General features: G+C 30.0%; 1 protein-coding gene across 7 annotated transcripts in view; it reads right to left on the reverse strand.

Moving 5' to 3' along the window:
- The window catches only part of Prp4k (Pre-mRNA processing factor 4 kinase), an 86430-nt gene that overhangs the window by 51753 nt on the left and 12693 nt on the right, over positions 1-21984 (reverse strand). For all 7 annotated transcript variants that reach the window (XR_012757466.1, XR_012757464.1, XR_012757465.1 and 4 more), the window contains exons 5-8: positions 20282-20602; positions 11899-12008; positions 5987-6179; positions 3507-3602 (exon numbers count right to left, since the gene is read on the reverse strand). Coding sequence is in view for 1 of the 7 variants with exons in the window: in XM_075373804.1 (XP_075229919.1) it covers positions 3507-3602; positions 5987-6179; positions 11899-12008; positions 20282-20602 (720 nt within the window). In the remaining 6 variants the exon portion in view is untranslated. The remainder of the gene's footprint in view (positions 1-3506; positions 3603-5986; positions 6180-11898; positions 12009-20281; positions 20603-21984) is intronic.

The following is a 21984-nucleotide window of genomic DNA, read 5'->3' on the forward strand; positions in this document are numbered from 1 at the left end:
GTATGACATATTTTATATGCAGAGGATATTTTGGCCTGTACGGAAGAAATAACACAAAAAATTAATTGAAATCAAAGTTATAAAAACACAAAATTTCAACTTCAGGAAAAAATATTTTTAGAGTAAAATATTTACTTTTTCTTTTTTAGGGAGTTATTCACATAAGACTACTTTCTGAAAAGGTCTGATACCTGAGAATCATGTTCTTATTTTAGAAACCTCGAAATACTGTAATACTGTATTTTTTTTGGATGCACAACAAAAATCCATTATTAGCGCCCAGAAGCAATGGTTCTATAATAAACAAACTAGTTCAACAACGCTCAGTATCATAGACAAAAAACTAAACATAGTAATTCAAAATAAATAAAATTAACAATCAGAGTCCAAATCAGAGCAAAAATAGTAAAAATTTAGAATGTAAAATATAAATTACAATATTTATTAAATATTCAGATGCAGATGCACAGCATAACAAGACATTAATAACAAGACATTCAATAGCATTGTCATACTACTGTTTCCTAAAATATTTTGAATGTTAGCCCCCAATTACAATTTCTGATGCACTGCTGCATAACAGACACTGTCCACAAGGATGTGGTGTACTGTTAGTTGGCAGACACAGTGAACATAAATGGGTGCATCAGTCTGAGCTAGGAGATGTCCAAGAGTGAGTCTAGCATGCCTATTCACAAACAGTAAATAATAAACCTCCTGTTGACAGTTATTCCTGCATGAAGAGCTCCTCCACGTTAACACAATGCTCTAGAATGGGCAAAGTTTACTGTTGATGGTAGCATTCCATTCATTCTGCCACTCATCATAAATCACCCTCTTCAGAAAACAGACAAGATTGTCTGAAACAACACGATTAGTGAAAGGAGATTGCAAATAAATAAGCCTGTTTTGCCGAACTAGTACACTCATTGCCTAAAATGCTAATATGGCCAGGGATCCAGTAGAAGCTCACAGTTGTATTTTGCTGAGTTCAGAAATGACAGACTGTACCTCACAGACAACACGGTGTTGGAATATATATCACTAATGCCTGCAAGACAATCATGGAATATGAACAGATAAGTAAGTGTCTGAGGTAAATGTTGGGCTAATTATAGATAAGTCCCCATTAATAGCATACAGTTCCACAACAAAAACACTGATGATGCCTATATTCAAAATTCAAACTAAAATAAGTCAAAAGGCATTAAATAATTTTACAAAATCAACATTGTATTTGTTAAAACATGTGTGTGTTGTGCGCGCATTTTACTGCACCAACCCAATTTTTTAAAAGCTGAAATAAACATTTAAAAAAACTCCTATCCAATGTTAAGAATTTGTTTTTTTTTGAGGGCGAAAAATGCTTTCGCATTATCATCGCCTGGAGTAAATAGGTTTCATAAAAAACAAAATAACTAACTAAAAACAGTCTAAAAAATTAAACAAAAAACTTACAACTAATATCACAGGTTTCTTAAAATACATTTAAATTTAATATCACAGCCATAATCGTAGAATTAAAATAAGCGTAAATATAATAAATAAAAAATAGAAATATATAGAATTTAACTAGAAATAAACAGAATTTTACAACATCCAAGAGGGGGTATAAAGAGCCCCTTCCCAGGTAACACAATATTAAGAACTAATATAAAAACTATAACATAAAAACTAAAATGTTGAAAATGGAAAAAAATTAAAACTAATATCACTAAAAACTTACAACTAATATCACAGTCAGAATCTTAAAAATATTATAAAATTATCTAAAAGAAACATAAAAGTAAAAACAAAAAAACAATATAAATCTTACAAAAACATAGATTTTAAAAAATCCAAGAGGGGTGTAAAGGCCCCTTTCTCATATAACGGAATAAAAAACCAACACAAAACCAGACACATTAAAAACTTTTCCAATACAAAAAACTATACGCAACAATATCAAATTCTAGATATAAGACCAACACAATGCAAAAATAGAAACATCCAGTCCAAAACTTCATTATTAAAGCCCAAGATTTGACTGATATTTCTGGGCAATTTAAATTTACGACACAAGGCCGCATAGCATCTGCAATCCACAAGTATGTGGCACACAGTCAAGCAGCAGTTGCATCATACGCATAGTGGTGCGTATCCTGCTGACATGAGGTACTTGTGTGCGACTCCGGTATGTCCCAACAGCAATCAACAAAGGACCACTTTCTCATTATGAGTTTTTCTACCTGAGGAAGTCCCATGACAACACAGAATCTTTAATGTGCTGGAGTTTTTGTTATCAACAGCAGCCGTCCAGTCACCTTGCCACTTTGCTTGAAGAAACTGTTTTACATAATTATAGCATAATATTAATTATAATGCTATTATAATTATTATGCTATTAATTATAGCATAATAAAGTCAGAAGCAGCAACACAAATGGTGAAAGGAGGTTGACTGCATGCATCTTTAGCAGCGGGATCTGCACTCATTATCTATAATTCCAACGTGGCTAGGAATCCAACAGAAACTCACTTGTCTGTTGCGATGGTTCAACTCAGCAATTGCGTTATAGATTTCAGTGACCAAAGGATGGCTAAAGTATAAATCTTCTAAAGCTTGGAGTGCACTACATGAGTTGCCACAAATAAGGATATTTCGGTACTTAGAGTTAATGAAATTCCCAGTCTCATTTACAGCATATAGTTCTGCAGTAAACACACTCATAATACAAGGTAGACCAAACATATAAGTTCTAACACTGACAACAAATGCGCAACCAGCAGTATCGTTCTGTTTCGATCCATCACTGTAAACTACTGCATCTGGGTTTATTTTGGAGAGAATACAGTGAAACATTTGCTGGAAGACAATAAGTAGTGTTGATTCTTCAATGTATATCGTAAGATCAAACATAAAATTTATAAGGTTGATTCCCCACAGAGGATATGAACACAAATATGTTGGAAAAATAGAAGGTATGTCAATATTTATAAGGTGCAGTAGACGACAGTTACGAACAACAAAGCCAGTACAATTTGAATGGTACTCATACCTTCATAAATTAGAATTCTCAAGAGCTGAGTCAAAAACCAGGTTATGGGTTATTTGGCTGTCCTTTGAAACGGGCAAAATAAGATGCTAAAAGCTGGTCCTGTCTGTCCCAAAGTGATGGCTCACCACAGTCAACAAGCAAGCTTGCGACAGGACTTTATCTAAGTGCACCTGTGGTATGGGGGGGGGATATTTAAATCATTCAAATTTTATCACTAAAACTTAGCTAATACAACGACAACATAAGCTGGAAGCAAGATGAAATCTTATTTACATTGTACAGTTAAAATTTAATTGTTATACAATAACAAACTATGTACATATAGATTTTGCTTTTAAAAAATTAAGCTTGTGCTGAATGTATATATGTCTATATTATCAATACACTACACTAGCACAATTTTTTGAAGGTGAAATATTTTTTTGAAAAATCTCTTATTTAATATTATGAAAAAATAAACACTACTTACTCTTCATCAGAAGATGAAGACTGTTCAGCTTTCAATCCTTCTGAAAGACTGTCTTTAAATTTATCTTTATCCTTATCAGATTTACTCTTATGTGATCTGAAATAGTAAAAACAAAAAACATGTAATCTTCATGGTTACTGAAATTACACGATGCTTAAATTATTTAAATTACAACATAAATCTTGTAAACTTAAATTATTTCAAGGAAAGATTTTCAAAATTTCAAAGACTTAAGGAAAATTTAACTTAACCTGATAAAATACAAAATTTGAAAAACTGAAGTAAAGAATAGTAGTTAACTGAATTATAAGAAACAAAAATTAATTCAATTTAAAATACAAACAGCTTCACAACAGAATGAGAGCCAATTACAGTTTGTTAGTTGGACATGCAGACAAAGATCTAAGAGCTGTGAAATAATGCCACTACCTGAAACTAAATGACAAGGTTGTCATGCTATGCCGGTAATATAGGTATACTCAAATCCAATTACAAGTAAAATGTAATATAAGTGTGAAAGTTGATAAAAAAATGGATGTTCAGTCATATAAAATTAGCTTATCTTATTTGGATTTGAATCTGTATATTGTTGCATTTGCTTGATAAATAGTTCACCATGATGCTTCTTTTTAGTTGAAGCCAGATTTGGTTCATAAAAGCAGACAAGAATTTCATCTTTAATTCCTATCAATTTCAAAGTAATTACTATTACTTGACTGAGCCATTACAGAAAAAACCACAATGCATACTAGAATATGTTATATAAAATCAATATCTTTTAAATAAAGGTTTTTTTTTATTATTTTAAATACTGGAATATCACAATACAAGATAATATAAACATTAATATAACAGAAAAATTAATGTTTTATTTTTTCTGGATTTTCAGGTTATGAGGAGTTACACAATTGAGGATTCACACATTGTCTCTGCATGAATGAGATGATTCAATTTTTTTTTTATTCTAGAATACAAAAATTATATAAATCACTAATACAAACTATGCTTTTTAACTAGATAATTTTATTTTTATACCATGTATAACCGAACAGAATTTTATACATTCTCTTACACTTAATTATTTAACTTATTAATAGAGAGAAAACAAATATTATAATCTGGTTGATAAATGATTATTGTAATATTTTAGCAAGGTAATTCAGATTTTTCAAAATATGAGCAGAAAAATATGCGCACATGCCAAGTAGTATGAAGGAAATTTCACAAATAATGTACACTTTTTTTTTAATGAAATACATACTTTATTTCAAACAATATCTCATTCGCTCTATGTAGAACCAACCTCTGCATTTTCCAAACCCCTTCCTACCCAAAATTTCAAGGATTTTCTACACTCATGTCACCACCTGACTGAGGGTGTAACTGAAAGTCATTTCCCGTCATGCTTATTCAACAAATCAATCACAACCAATTTTTATTTTGGTTTGGCTTTGGCCACATTAAATTTCAATCCTGTTATAAAATTTCAATGTTTAACCATAACAGGAAGCTAGGGACATGCAAACCATTTGTAAATGGTTAATTCAAAACAGCATACAATGGCAAAGTTAACAATCACACTAGTCAATTCCTATAGTCTTCAACTACAACTGCCCTCAGTTTCCATTTGGAATGGATCATCTCAACTATTGCTACGTTGTACAATATTTATAAAATAATATACTCGCACAATCCACTAAAGTAACTAAAGATGCTGACATAGATTCAGAGTAAATCTTTCAACATGACTGTCAAATCCTGTCACACTTCCTCTCGTCTGTAAGTAAACAACTATTTGTTACAATAACAACTGCTACAGATCTTTGATGTCATAGCTAAGAAAATTGGAAAACTTCAGCGATTCGAAAACTAAGTGAAATTTACTCATAGAAGGAGGTTTTTGAAAAAAAAACCTTAATTATATAAGAAGTTTAGTAACTTTTTGATTTAGAATATATTAAACACCAAATAATAAAATTTATCCCATATGCAAAATTCTTTCCTCCAGAAGAATATGATATTCATATTACATAAATCGTAATATCACATTAAAAATTACTTAAAACAGGTAAACACAAGACTTAAAAAAGGCAGATAAACTAAATTTAACATTTTATTCATTTGCATTACAATCTCATACCAGGCTCTGTGGCTATAGTTCTTATTCCAATTAACATTTCTTTACACATTGCAGAGATTGATTTCAATAAATCACACATGTAAATTTTAACAACAAAACAACAACAGTATTGTCTCGCAAGTTTTAAAAAAATACATATATTGAAGGATGCACAAGTAACGGTAGCAATTATATTGATATCACAGTAGACAGAATGTAGTATTTTGAATAAAAGCATAGGTAAAAAATAAGATAGGATAGGATTGAATAGGATAGTAGGCAACAGAACACTCAAGGATTTCTACAATATGGTTTATGTAAAATTAAATAAGCTATAGTATACTACAAGCAGATGTCTTACCTAGAACCATGCCTATCACGGCTATCTGATCGTCTCCTTCTATCACGATCACGGTCTCTATCTCTTTCTCTCCTATCTCTATCCCTATCTCTATCTCTGTCTCTGTCTCGATCTCTCTCTCTATCCCTCTCCCTATCTCTTTCTCTATCTTTATCTCTGTCTCTTTCAAAATCTCTCATTCTACTATCCCTTCCTGAAATATAACAAAAGAAAAAACATAACTGAACACAAAGAATAAAACAATTCTAACTACTCCACTAATTACACTCAGTGTAAATATTTTTAATATTACATGAATCATTATAAAAAAATATATATATATCAAGTAACATTACTTTCATGACACATGATACCTTTTCTTATTTATCAGCCACTATGTGCAAATAATGTCTTCCTCTGAGATCTGCACTGCTTCGAAACAAAGTACCCAATTACAGACAACCTGCGACAAAGATTCTTGTTAATGGATAGATATGTATATGTCCATGATTTTTTTTTGTTTTGGTTTTTTTGTAATATGATCTCTAACCAGCATATAAAAAAAAACATTCCTTATAAACCCCACCATCATTTAGACCAATGAAAGTTAAAAATAAAAAACATTTGCCATTAAAGTGAAATAAACAACCTTAACTTAGGTCAAGAGCTTCATTTAACAGACATTACAAAAGACAAAAATAAATTATACATGTAACACCTTGAATTAGAAACTGGAAAAGAAGTTTCATTAATAATTTTAATAAGTTTAAGGTCTGTTCACAAAGAACATACAAAATGTAGACCACAACTGTTTTGATAGTATACATACACATTATGTACAAATGGATCTTAACAGTTTACAGTATCACAAAATGCCTTCTTCAGACAAAGAAGAAAAACTCAACTTATCACTTACCTTCAGCTCCTGTGTCTTTACAAACAAACCTTTAACCCTTCAATCATACTAATGGACATAATGAACAATTTATCAGCAGCTGAATATTAGCACTGTTGCAAAGGTCACCAGTTGTATCTGATGTACCTCTAGTGAACTAAAAGGACAGATTGTCCAAGGACTATGAAACAGGCCTAAACATAGGATCATGCATGGATATAAAGCACAAATTAAATGACAAAATTATTAAATATTACACACTGCATATGCTGCAATAAAGATAAAATAGAATTTTTTGTTACATAGTTCCCAAAACAAAAAAGAGAATTAATCCAAATAAATTCAATAATCAAAATTCATGGTGATCTTATAAGATTTTTTAATAGCTCTTTTATCGACAATATAATTGAATGTGCAATTATTTTTTTATCTATATGAAGAGAAAACTGAAATATATAAAAAGAGTATGAGAAGAACCAAATGGAAAATGAAATCAAGCTAGATCAGGAAAATAAATTACATCAATATAAAATTTAATGAAAGACACATTTTTTAAATAACTTGGTTAATGAATCTACTAAAAAAAAAAGGGTAGGAAGAAAGTAAAGAAATCCCTTTATTAAAGTTTAATCCTCATTAAGTTAAGGTTACAATAAGGTCAAAATTTAGAAAATAAAATGACATTTACTTTATGAAGTGCAAGCTATTTTATAAAAGAAAGTTATTGATTGACCACATAGGTCAAACTCACTGCATGTTGCCAAAGATCTGTACATATTTGTATGTCAACAAACGGTATTTAATTTAATTTTATTTTTATATGTTAATTAATAACACTATTTTTGTTATGGAATTTTTTACCATTTGAAAAAATGAAGAATGGTTTTACTTTTTCTTTGTTATAATATTTCTTTGTAAAATATTTATCTTCACAATCTACCTCACTTTAAAAAAAAATTAAATTAATTAACAAAAAAAGTCTAAATCTGTAATTCTCTTTAATACATCATAAGATGCTTATGCAGAATTAGACTCTAATGCAGAATTAACTGTTATCACCAAATGTGATGTTTTAGACCATCTTCATACATTCTAAACCCAAAAATTATAGTTTTAAAATATTTTATTAAATTTCATTAAACAATATGTAAATAAACTTTATTCTAAAATTTAAAATAAACCGTTAAGTATTTTCTTATTGTAACACTGTAATAATGGTTCACAATCCAGATATTTGCATAAACCATGTTTCTATACATTTACACCTAGTGTAAATGAGATTTGAGCATATCAGAAGTCATATAAAATACTCCATTTTGGGTTTTGTTAGTCAAATTATCTACTTGGTAGCTAATTTTAGCTGGATTAGGTCATTATCTAGTTTTTCTTCAAATAAATAAACACATACTACTTCTAAGATATTACTTCACTTAAATTCAACATTAAGTATTTAACATAGTACAGTAAGTAACCTACAAAAATCTTCAAAAGGCACTTTTGGATCCTTTCAGATCCAGTGCCATCTAGAAAATACCCACCACCATTGAAAGGAAGGGAACAAGCAGTGGGCAATAGAGATGAACTACCCACAGAAATCAAAAACCAAGACCAACCAAAATAAAATACTTCAGGACCGTATCAAGAAAGTAGGCATCCATCTCACTCATAATTCCGATATGGGAGTACCATATCTCTCAACTACTCCTATCAACCAGCTCAAATACACGTTATCAAACAGGCACAATAGGTTAAGACATCCTTACAGAAAACTCTTGCCTATTCCCAGAATTGTAAAGCATATAGAAGTAACAAATACAAAAACACCATCTTTTGTGCAAAGTTATAATTTTTTCTAAATATATAAAATTATTAATTTTAATTAAATAAATTTCAATTATTCCTACATTAAGTAAATCACAATATTTCAAAAAATGGCAGCTGTTGTTATAAAAATTTACTATATTTACCTGTGCAATGAACATTTTATCAAGAATTTTTGCATAATAATTACTGGTACTACAAAAGATTTTTAAATTAAATTTTTTTTAAATATGTATATGTTATCAGTTTGTTAAGAAACAGCAAAAAAAGTTAAGAAATATTATAGAATGTTTCATTCAATGAGCATTTCAGAAATAATGCATAAAGTTGTAACAATGCAAAGTTGATGCAATCCCAGTAAAATTGACACTACAATTGAAGATTAAAAGAATCTACAAGTGTGAATATTATTACTTTCCTAGTGTATGCCATTTTGAACTGACAGGTGTTACCAGGGCATTCTCGGTACTATAATGGTTGGAAACCAACATTCATCACTCACAGTACTTTGATTAAGCATTTACCATGAATTCACAGTACTTTGCATGAAGCATGTAGTGAGCAGATAGCAGACTTGGTTCAGTTTCCTGTTAGTACTGATTTTCATGAAAACCTGGGAATGGTGACCTAAGGTAAAGAAAAAAGAAGGCTTTTCAGAAAATTAGTTTTTAAAATACAAGGTACTAATGTTGCTGGAATCCTGGTGGTTTGTGATTCCACATTTTTCAACTTTCTTCAAGAAAGTGTTATACAAGTTTCACTGGGTCATCAGTTTTGTATCTCAAGTATGGCAAATCCCATACTGGCTAACTGCAAAACAGTAAAAAAACAATTTCCTGAGTAAATACTTATGGGAAGTTTTAGCTTATGCACTACACAGTCCATCATAGGTTCTCCAAGAGTGAATTCACTCTTTGAAACCCAACGCCACTGTGAATTCACCCTGGTGCACCCAAGGGCTGAATGATAACTGGGGACTGCATTGATTTAACCAATCTTCTGAAATATTGGTAAGTGATCACTTCAAAAACAGTCAAACTATGTTGAAGGGCTGTATGTCTAAAATAAGAGTACAAAATAATAAAAAATGTCCATTATTTTACTAAATATCTCTAGTATTAATCAAAATTATTTTTCTTAAAAATTCTCTCTACGTGCTCAAAAGTTCTTCTTGGTTAAATATAATTTTCTTACAATATTTTCCTGATAGTGAATTGTTTTAAAGACTTTGTAAAAATAACCATTAAACCCTATAAATGACTATTACGATGTATATCTACTAACAAAATTTTGAGTAGCACTCATTTATCAATGAGAAGTGGTTTTCCACATATTGGCTTTGGATGTAAAATATCAAAAACTCTTTAACATAAATTAAGTAAAATCTAAAACTCTATCTCAAGTATAATTTTTTGTATTTCATTTTTGTGGATTTCTACTCCTTGCCAGGAATGAATTTTTTTCCAGTGCATCATGAATTTTATACATTAGATAATTTTAACAGAAGTCAATGAAAGTTCATCAATCTAATACCACAAAAACTTTTACTGCAGGAAAATTATTTACTAACTTTGTGAAAACTACATAGCTGGCAGGACAGTGGGCTTCACAGCCCACAAACTCCATAGGATTGTTAAGGACAACAGGCAGAATACATAAAAATTGGGTTAATATGTGTAATTAATATTAATCAGATATAATAACAATACATTAATCAAAAAGTCCTAAATTTTAAAAATATTATTACAAGTACAATGTAAGTTACCTTAATGAACCAAAACTTAATAAAGTTAAATTTAAGCCAAAGAATAAAATAATTTGGGTTTTTTTTTTGTAACTGTCAGACAACAGATAGATTTTATTCAGAATTGTAACACCTAATTGGCTACGAATGTCATTCACAAAGCGAAAACAAAAACAAAAAACTATTGGATACGGGGTAAGACAGCAAACTACATTTCTTTAGAGCTGGATCTGTAACACCAGAATATCTTGGGATCACTTCAGAAATTAACATGTTATGAAATAAGATAAATACAACAACCACTGTCATGATGAATGCTTTGATTCCGATAGATTTACCATAATTAAGAACAGTGAATGCCACTCTCAGCTTTTAGAATGTAAACAAGGTTAAATTACATAAATATGTCTAGTAATAGACATAATTCCATTAATCAAAGCCATGTTTTCATCAACCTCCCATAGATATTTAAATTTCAGCATTCTTAGCTATAAATAATCTCACTGTCTGTACTGGTGCTTACTTAAGTTAATGGCTACTGACCACAGCACTTCATACCACTTACAAAAAGAAAATTAGAAAGTAACTTTTTGTAATCTAATCATTCATTTTAAGCACAAAACTAATAAATAAATACTCTAAGATAAACCAAGGGTGGGTATGTGATAGACTGACCCATAATTTAAGAGCATAAGTAGTTCTAGAATTTGAGACTTTTTTAAAGATAAAAGAACTAGGTACAGTTTTTCATTTAACTTTACAGAATGAGCATGTTCAACTAGTAGAAGTCAAAAGATTTTTTTTTTATTCTCTCTAAATGGGTTAAACTTTATGCAGCTCATATTGAACAATAAATATGTGTATAAATTAAAATTAAACTGAAATTTCAACTTCGTCTCAATCTGTTTGTACAAATATATATAAAAACTAACCTTGAAGATATGGACCAAACAGTTTAAATCAATTCAAACACTTTGTAAGCAAAGGCACAGTTGATGTTATCAATTTTATAAGCAACAAAACTCAAAATAAACCTTGAAAATTCAAACCTATAATATCAACTAACCAAATTCCATTAGCCACTCTTGCTGTACACTCTGTGCCAAAATGTGTTGAATATGATTTATTTTCCAGTGATTTAACAGTATTGCAAAATAAATTAATTACATGAAATGGATTTTACATGAATAAATTAATTAATCAGTAGATCTTAATTGTTATAAATTCCTACAAAAATACTTTGTGCGTGTGTGCGCAGCATGAATGTGCGTGAATCCATGTATACAGAAAACAAAATTTTATTTACATAGTAATTTTCATTCATTTTTCAGTTTTATAAATAACTATATTGTACTTATAACTTGAAATTTGAAGATGTTACAGTATTAATAATAGTACACCCAGTATTCAGGTGTCAGAAAAAAAACATTATTAAAATGAACATTATTGAAATATAATTTTATAATATATTACCAATTGACCGGCTTCTTCTGGGAAGTAAATGCTTATCTCTGCTGCTATGTCTTCTATCATCATCCCTCCTTCTTTCATCATCACGTCTTTTTAATTCTTCATCTCGTCTCCTAACAAACACAAAGAAATATAATAAAACAAAAGGCTTATCACATATCTGAAATAGTCTGGCTAGGATCAAGAATAATAATTAAGAATCTAAATCTTTTATAACTGACTGCTTTACACAATCTTATCCCACGCAACAAGTTTTCTAACCTGTTAAAATATTAGTTTTTTCCCCCAGAAAAACAATTCTGTTTTCATTGCATTTTTCATATTTTATAAAAATGTTTAAATCTGGCAAATTTTAAATGGTTTTTTAGTCATAAATCATACCTTGAAAATTCCTTCAAAAGTGAGAAGATTTCAGAATGTTCTTAGTGCTGTTATAAAATATTTTTCTTACTCCACTATGCTTATCCTTACCCTAGCAAGTACTGCTATATGTTCCAATAGCCTATATATGGCAACATGGATTTAAGATCATTCATGATGTATAAGTCATGTCAGAAGCAGAAAATATTACAACAAAGTTTACATTTCATTCATGATCAAGAACCACTCAAAAGATGAGGTGAAGAAGAAGTTTCCTTCTAAATAACCTTGTACAACATGTGCGACTCAGCTTAACAACTACTAGCCAACTTAAAACAAAATTTTAAAACATTGTATTGCTCTCACAAAATCACAGCACCATCTTTAGTATTATGGATCCAGGTTCTTACCACAACAGCTTTTGTTGTAAACTGTAACAATTATAAATTTTGACTAAAATAGGCTCATAGGGCTTAATTAAGTTGGTTACTTTATTTGTATTATACACTTCTTATTTTATAAATTTTGTATTAAGTTGACGGACGATTTTAAAAATGCGAGTGATCACTCGTGATCAAAATCTTACATTCAATCAGTGAATGCAAGACTGATTGTGGATAATCACGGCTTAATTGGATAAGCATAAACTATTTTTTCATTCAATTCTCATTGCACAATCTTGCTAAAAATAAATTTTATTATGAGATCATGCTCGAAATGGGAAAAAAACATTTCCCACAGAAAGTGTTATGTTAGTGTGCGTACACACATTCACATAGACTGAATAATGCTCAGGAATGGTGGTGGGGTTAGACAGGGAGATAATCGATAAGACGCAGTTTATGTTTGGATTCGTCGGTATGAGCTTCAGTGCAGTGATTTTGTTCGTAAAATGTTGTTCAGAAAACTGTTCAAAATATTTATAATTTATATTTTATTCTGGATACAGGTATGAGAAACTTTATTATTAAAGGTCTCTCTGCAATAATGTTTCAATGGATCCATTACAATAATACTAATCCGTCGACTATTTAATAAAAAACTATTAAAAATGATACTTAAGATAAATTATATTCAAAATTACAACTAGAATTACTTTCGGATTGGCCAATTCCATATTAGTATAAGTATTAATAAAACAATTTGTAAAATTCTAATATGCGAATATCAAAGTTCAAGTAGATAAATAATAAGGGTTCTACGACTCTCAAGTATATTAATAATGGGTGTTCTATGAGTCAAATATACTCTAAGCAAAGGAGTTTGTTTTATATTTTCTTTTTATGTGTTTATTATTTGTTTTTGTTTTTTTACATACATCAATACTTGTTTCATAACGAATAAATAATGAATAATTATTCATTGTAATGTATAATGGTAAATAAATTAGGGCTCTAGCTAAGTTTCAGTTTTATGTTAGAATTTTCAATTTTTCATTATTATGTTATTTTATTTAAAAAGATAACTAAATTATTACATATAAATTTCTGATTTTAACTGAATAATTAATTTTGAGACTCCTTTACTCATGTTTACACTAAATATGATTATCTGACAGTAGGGTATTCCAATTAGATTTTAAAGAGAGCAATCTTAGGATATAAACTTATCAAGCAGCATAATCTTAGTACATTGTTTCGCAAATCCCAACATTAGTAAATTCATTTTTTTAAAACAAGTTCTTTAAAAATTAGTATTTTATTTTTTAAAAAAATATTTTTTTTTTGGTGTAGAAATAGAAGCTTACAAAACCAATCAAATTTGCCTTTGCTATTTTTAACGAAAAGTCTTTTTCTTTTTAAAACTGCAAAATATTATAAATATTTAATTTTTTAATCAATTTCCCAGTTAAAATGGACAGGATACTTAAACATGTAATCTTTTAATTATTACTGTGGCAAGCTGTAACAACCACCAAATCTGATAGCTCAATTTAAGTGTTTACTCAACCAATCAAATATAAATAAATAAACAGTTATTAACCTTTTTTTCAATACTTTTCTTTTTTAATGGTTATAGACCCATATAGCTTAATATTTCAAATCCTCTGAACAAAGACGTCAACTGAAATAAGCCATGCATTCTTTATTGTAATAACATAAATATTAACTTAATAACATAAAATATTAACTTTCAAATATTTTGTAAATAAAAAATAATTAGTAATATTTAACTGAACGAACTTCTTTAAATTTTTAAAGTATATATAATTAACTATTCAAATCAGATAATTGTTAAAACAAAGTTTGGGTTACTCTTTCTTTAAGCACCAGTTTAAATAGCAGTCAATATTTAAAAAAAAAATAAATAAATAGTTTTAATAAGGTTGTGATTTAATTCCCCCAACCCTCAGATAGATTAAAAACTGTCATCATGATTATGCCTACATTTATTTAAATAAAAATAGCTTGCAATAATAAATTTTGATTAATTTTTACATTTAATTTAAAACATTTTTTATTCCTTACATTACTTCCTATGCTCTTACTGATCATTTTTATAGTAAAAACAAACAAGTTAAATTTTCATGAAGTCAACTACCTTTCAGATAAATGCTTGCCCCTCTGTAGGATGCTGTAACAGCCAGAAAAATACCCATTTATCCTTTAACAATATTTACTGATGTTAAATCAGTCCAATGTCCAAAACATCAATAACCTCATCTCTTGAATGGCTTTTAAATATGAATTAAATATAAATTGTGTTTTAATATTTTCCACTATTAACATAACTTATGACATATTCATAAAAGATTTTAAATCCATGCTGCCACAGCACAGCCTACAAGGATATATAGCTGTATTTCCTAGGTTATGGGACACATACTGAAGTAAGAAAAATACTTCATAACATCACAGAGAATATAATGAAATTATGCATAAGTAATATTAGTAGAGTAACAAAATCTGAAACATTTGCATAAGCTAATATTATATGTTATAAGTAAAATATTACACAGGCTGCAAAAGTAATCACAGAATTTGTAAAGAAGGTAATACAGTGTTCAATTTACAACAGTCTCCATCACTAAGTCTAGTTTATAAATATTAGTTTATTATTATCTATAAAATAATTTACATAAAGTACTGAAAATGATGTCTATCTACTACTTCTTACACTTGTCTTGTTTGACCATGTTCCTGGTTATTCTTGTTAGCTGTACCCTGTCTATTTGAAATGGCATTGGTAATATTTGCATCAATTCCTGCAGGGTGTGTGGACTGTCCTATAAACAATTTCTTTTATGTAACTTACAGAAAGAAGTCTGGATAAATCAGATCAGGGGATCTTGGTCACAATCCTTTAGAAATTATTCTTCCACTGAAAAAAGCCATAGTAAAGCAAGCTGTATGGCATGTAGTACTGTCCTGTTGTAACCAGAAATCATACTCATCCTCTTGCTCTAAGGCTATGAACTGTTGATAATTTCTTGGTTACCAGCAGCATTTTTTTCAAAAAGCAAGAGTCATATTTATTATTCGTCAGTCTTGAAACTACACACCATACAACTATTTTTGGGGGTGCAGGGGAGATTCAAAGAATATGTGCGGGTTTCAGTACCACAGGTCTGATAGTTCCGACTATTAACAAATCCCACAAGGTGAAATGAAACCATGCTTCATCTGTGAAAAAAGCTTGATCTAAAATGCCAATGTAGCCTCTAATGAAGTTCTTGAACCGTTGACAGTAATGAACCATTTTAGCATATTCAACATTAATCAGCTCATGAAAAACCTGCATTCAATATGGACAACATTTCAGGTATTCTCCTCACTCCAGTGTGGGCTGAACCTAGTGAAATGTTCCTTTCCCAGATTAGTCTTCACAAAGATTATGAAGAGATCTTGTAACTGCTACTTTACTGTCTTGCATGACCTGCATCATTAAAACTGACCTGTTCAGGTACACTTCTGATCTAATACTGAACCTGTTTCACTAAATTTTTTACCAAACTTCTGAATAACACTTTTTAGTGGTGCTTCCTTTTCAAATTTTTCTTGAACTTTTGCCTGCATAATGCATAAGTTTCAAGTAATACAGACATTAGTTTTAAGTAGAAATTTTATCTCTAAATAAGTTTCTATCACAAATACACGTTCTTTAACAGTTAACCACATTTTAAAAAAACAACAGCACACATATACGCAACCTTGTTCAAAAGCGAATATGACTGATAATACTCAAATTGCAGGCAATGAACAGTTCTTCCCACTCCAGCTCCAGTCACACCAACATCTTTCACATTATTTTACCCATCTTATACAAATACATTTTTTTTTGTCTTCAGTCATTTGACTGGTTTGATGCAGCTCTCCAAGATTCCCTATCTAGTGCTAGTCGTTTCATTTCAGTATACCCTCTACATCCTACATCCCCAACAATTTGTTTTACATACTCCAAACGTGGCCTGCCTACACAATTTTTCCCTTCTACCTGTCATTCCAATATTAAAGCGACTATTCCAGGATGCCTTAGTATGTGGCCTATAAGTCTGTCTCTTCTTTTAACTATATTTTTCCAAATGCTTCTTTCTTCATCTATTTGCCGCAATACCTCTTCATTTGTCACTTTATCCACCCATCTGATTTTTAACATTCTCCTATGGCACCACATTTCAAAAGCTTCTAATCTTTTCTACTCAGATACTCCGATTGTCCAAGTTTCACCTCCATATAAAGCGACACTCCAAACATACACTTTCAAAAATCTTTTCCTGAAATTTAAATTAATTTTTGATGTAAACAAATTATATTTCTTACTGAAGGCTCGTTTAGCTTGTGCTATTCGGCATTTTATATCGCTCCTGCTTCGTCCATCTTTAGTAATTTTACTTCCCAAATAACAAAATTCTTCTACCTCCATAATCTTTTCTCCTCCTATTTTCATATTCAGTGGTCCATCTTTGTTATTTCTACTACATTTCATTACTTTTGTTTTCTTCTTGTTTATTTTCATGCGATAGTTCTTGCGTAGGACTTCATCTATGCCGTTCATTGTTTCTTCTAAATCCTTTTTACTCTCGGCTAGAATTACTATATCATCAGCAAATCGTAGCATCTTTATCTTTTCACCTTGTACTGTTACTCCGAATCTAAATTGTTCTTTAACATCATTAACTGCTAGTTCCATGTAAAGATTAAAAAGCAACGGAGATAGGGAACATCCTTGTCGGACTCCCTTTCTTATTAGGGCTTCCTTCTTATGTTCTTCAATTGTTATTGTTGCTGTTTGGTTCCTGTACATGTTAGCAATTGTTCTTCTATCTCTGTATTTGAACCCTAATTTTTTTAAAATGCTGAACATTTTATTCCAATCTACGTTATCGAAAGCCTTTTCTAGATCTATAAACGCCAAGTATGTTGGTTTGTTTTTCTTTAATCTTCCTTCTACTATTAATCTGAGGCCTAAAATTGCTTCCCTTGTCCCTATACTTTTCCTGAAACCAAATTGGTCTTCTCCTAACACTTCTTCCACTCTCCTCTCAATTCTTCTGTATAAAATTCTAGTTAAGATTTTTGATGCATGACTAGTTAAACTAATTGTTCTATATTCTTCACATTTATCTGCCCCTGCTTTCTTTGGTATCATAACTATAACACTTTTTTTGAAGTCTGACGGAAATTCCCCTTTTTCATAAATATTACACACCAGTTTGTATAATCTATCAATCGCTTCCTCACCTGCACTGCGCAGTAATTCTACAGGTATTCCGTCTATTCCAGGAGCCTTTCTGCCATTTAAATCTTTTAATGCTCTCTTAAATTCAGATCTCAGTATTGTTTCTCCCATTTCAACCTCCTCAACTTCCTCTTCTTCCTCTATAACACCATTTTCTAATTCATTTCCTCCGTATAACTCTTCAATATATTCCACCCATCTATCGACTTTACCTTTCATATTGTATATTGGTGTACCATCTTTGTTTAACACATTATTAGATTTTGATTTATGTACCCCAAAATTTTCCTTAACTTTCCTGTATGCTCCGTCTATTTTACCAATGTTCATTTCTCTTTCCACTTCTGAACACTTTTCTTTAATCCACTCTTCTTTCGCCAGTTTGCACTTCCTATTTACAGCATTTCTTAATTGCCGATTGTTCCTTTTACTTTCTTCATCATTAGCATTCTTATATTTTCTACGTTCATCCATCAGCTGCAATATATCGTCTGAAACCCAAGGTTTTCTACCAGTTCTCTTTATTCCGCCTAAGTTTGCTTCTGCTGATTTAAGAATTTCCTTTTTAACATTCTCCCATTCTTCTTCTACATTTTCTACCTTATCTTTTTTACTCAGACCTCTTGCGATGTCCTCCTCAAAAATCTTCTTTACCTCCTCTTCCTCAAGCTTCTCTAAATTCCACCGATTCATCTGACAACTTTTCTTCAGGTTTTTAAACCCCAATCTACATTTCATTATCACCAAATTATGGTCGCTATCAATGTCTGCTCCAGGGTAAGTTTTGCAGTCAACGAGTTGATTTCTAAATCTCTGCTTAACCATGATATAATCTATCTGATACTTTGCAGTATCGCCTGGCTTTTTCCAAGTGTATATTCTTCTATTATGATTTTTAAATTGGGTGTTGGCAATTACTAAATTATACTTCGTGCAAAACTCTATAAGTCGGTCCCCTCTTTCATTCCTTTTGCCCAGCCCGTATTCACCCACTATATTTCCTTCCTTGCCTTTTCCAATGCTTGCATTCCAATCTCCAACTATTATTAAATTTTCATCTCCTTTTACGTGTTTAATTGCTTCATCAATCTCTTCGTATACACACTCTACCTCATCATCATCATGGGCGCTTGTAGGCATATAAACGTTAACAATCGTTGTCGGTTTAGGTTTTGATTTTATCCTTATTACAAAAAAATTCAAATACATGAATTTTAATAAAAGTATGCATTTAATATAAACTACTGAGTGAAGGAGCCTCTTTTACATTAAACTACATCTTGAAATCATTTAACAGATCTAGACCACAGAGCCTCCTTTACATGATACTATAATGAAATTAATTCTTTCTTTATTGATTTATTTTTTTCTTTTTTTTTTTTAAGACAAAAGTTACACATTCTCACTAAAATCTCACTTCCAATAATAGAAGAGGTTTTTTCAATAACTGCAATCACATTTTTTTTTTTTTAGTCAAATATGTTAAAAAATATCAATATAATTTTAATAATGTCAACGGTTAATAAATATAAAAACTGATAACTACAAAAAGAACAGTAGTAAAAAAAAAATAATAATACTTTTTGAGCCACAAAAAAATACTCTTAATTATTAAAAATATTTTAAATACATAAAATATTTTTCAGTAACACAAAATCCAACAAAGCAAAACAGATAAAAATAAAAACCAAAAATTATAAAAATAATACATATTACATTAAAAATCTCCATTAACGTATCCTGCAGAATAATCAACAAAACAATTATTACATTCAGAAACAATAAAAAACAAACATAATACCTTTAAAATAAGTAAATTGAACCATTTTAATTCTATAATATAGTATAAGCAAACAGGATGCAACTCAAACAAGCATTTGAAAACCTTCCTCGTAGCAATATAAAAATTATATAAACATATAATAATAGGTGAACAATCGTCACATTTTAAATACTTGTAGGACTAAAAAAAAAAACTGCAAACAGAAACACCGCCTAATCGCAGAGTGAAAACAGCAGCACCACTCACCAAAGATGGTGTCAAAACTGACTAAAGAAATTTTGAAGTAATTAGAAAAAAATTAGGATAACTTCCCAACCTTCATGGAAGAGTGGTAGCATAACTCTACTTTATCTAATAGATACTGGGTTCAATAATAAATAATGAAATAAACATTTACTATGACCAAAGATTAAGCAGAAATTTTATCTTTTTCAAAAAAAATAAATGAATAAGTTTTTTTTAAATTTTTTCAATGCAAACAAACAACTGATTTTTTTTCTTTTTATTAATAGCACTTACTGAACTATAAGTTCAATTAATTAATTTAATAATTTTAATAACAACCTTTCATCATCTCTCCGCCTTTCTTCACGCCTTCTATCTTCTTCTCTTTTTCTATCTTCATCCCTTCTTCTTTCATCTTCTCTTCGCCTTTCCATTTCTCGTTTTTTTCTATCTTCTTCTCTTCTTCTAATTTCATCTTCTTTTCTTCTAGCTTCTTCTCTTCTTCTTTCACGTTTCCTATCATCCTCTCTATCATCTAGTTCACTATCCTTCCTAGTCTGATATTTACCTGAAATAGAAGCTCTAGTTCTTTTTGAATCTCTATACATTTCACTACCATTTTTATCATCTTTGGATAAATCTTTATCTCTACTTCTACTCCTGAAAGCAAAAGAGGAAAAACAAATTAGATACAAGCAAAAAGTTGTAAAGTAAATTAATTCAGATAGAAATTATCTTTTAACAGTAATAGCCAATTATTAATAACAAAATGAGACGAATCTATTCACTACAGTACCCAGACAGCAGAGTTAGAACTCATCCTCCTTGTTCCCACATTCCTTAACACCAAATAGACTGCCGTAAAGGAAAAATAAACAAAAATATAAAAATGAGTATGAGGAAAGTAAAATGTTGACTTTCCCTTGATATAAAATAATTTAACATATTTGATAATTTGTAATTAAAAATTTAAAAGATTTTACACATTATTAACTACACAAAATAATAAACATACATGAGTTATTCTTAATGAGCTTTCTAAATATTTTTTTTATCAAACAATAAACTCCACCAAACTAGTTTATGAGGTAGCTAAATGCAAACAAATTAAATTTTGAATGTGACAATCAATAAGGCAAATTTAAACTTACGAACACTTGTTAAGGATGGTTTTTTTTGGTTTTTTTTAATATTGGGGTTGGGGAAAAGTTTCTTCATATTCTCCAGATGGCTTTAGGACCACATAACTCTGGTAATATTAATCAAATCTGGCAACTCCTGTGAGCTTTTGAAAGTGACATATCAAAAACATTTTTCTAGAATGGTTTTGATTATATTAGTTTATTTAACAGTTATTACACCTTGAAAATAAGGGAAGACTACGACTGTGGCTGCTAAAAAAAAGATGTGATGTTTATAGATACAAAATATGGTATTAGTATCGCATCAAAGATGGCTCAAGCATTTTCAATCTGGAAATTTTCATGTTTATGATGCACTTCGGTCTGGCCAACCAGTAACTGAAAAAAATCTATGAGATCATGGAAATTAACAAAACAGGCACATAGCAGTCATAATATCAATCAATAATAAACTAAGCATAAACCAAAAAATAGTTTTAAACCATTTGAAGAAGGCTGGATTTAAAAACTCAACATTTGGGTGCCACACGATTGATTTAACAATGAAAACTTAACAGATCAAATTTCCATCTGTGAATCTTTGCTAAAACGGAATGAAATTAACCATTTGTTAACATGTTGACATGTTAACATGTAGTAATGTCTAATGAAAAACATTCCTGTTAGGCTGTAAGGGATAAAAATTGATTACGGTTTCTAATGCATATGTTTAGTATACATATAGTTGAAATTGAATATAAACCTCAAATAATAAAATCAAACCGTGAGTGCACTGGCGATACTCACAGCCTCCTAGTCACACATGTATCATTCGTGTGCCATGAGTATCACCGGCAATACTCGCTGAAACTTCGTTTTATCTTATAAACTATAATTTTTATTAATGTTAATCTCTAAAAT

Source organism: Lycorma delicatula, chromosome 8, assembly GCF_047948215.1.
Source record: "Lycorma delicatula isolate Av1 chromosome 8, ASM4794821v1, whole genome shotgun sequence".
NCBI lineage: Eukaryota > Metazoa > Arthropoda > Insecta > Hemiptera > Fulgoridae > Lycorma > Lycorma delicatula.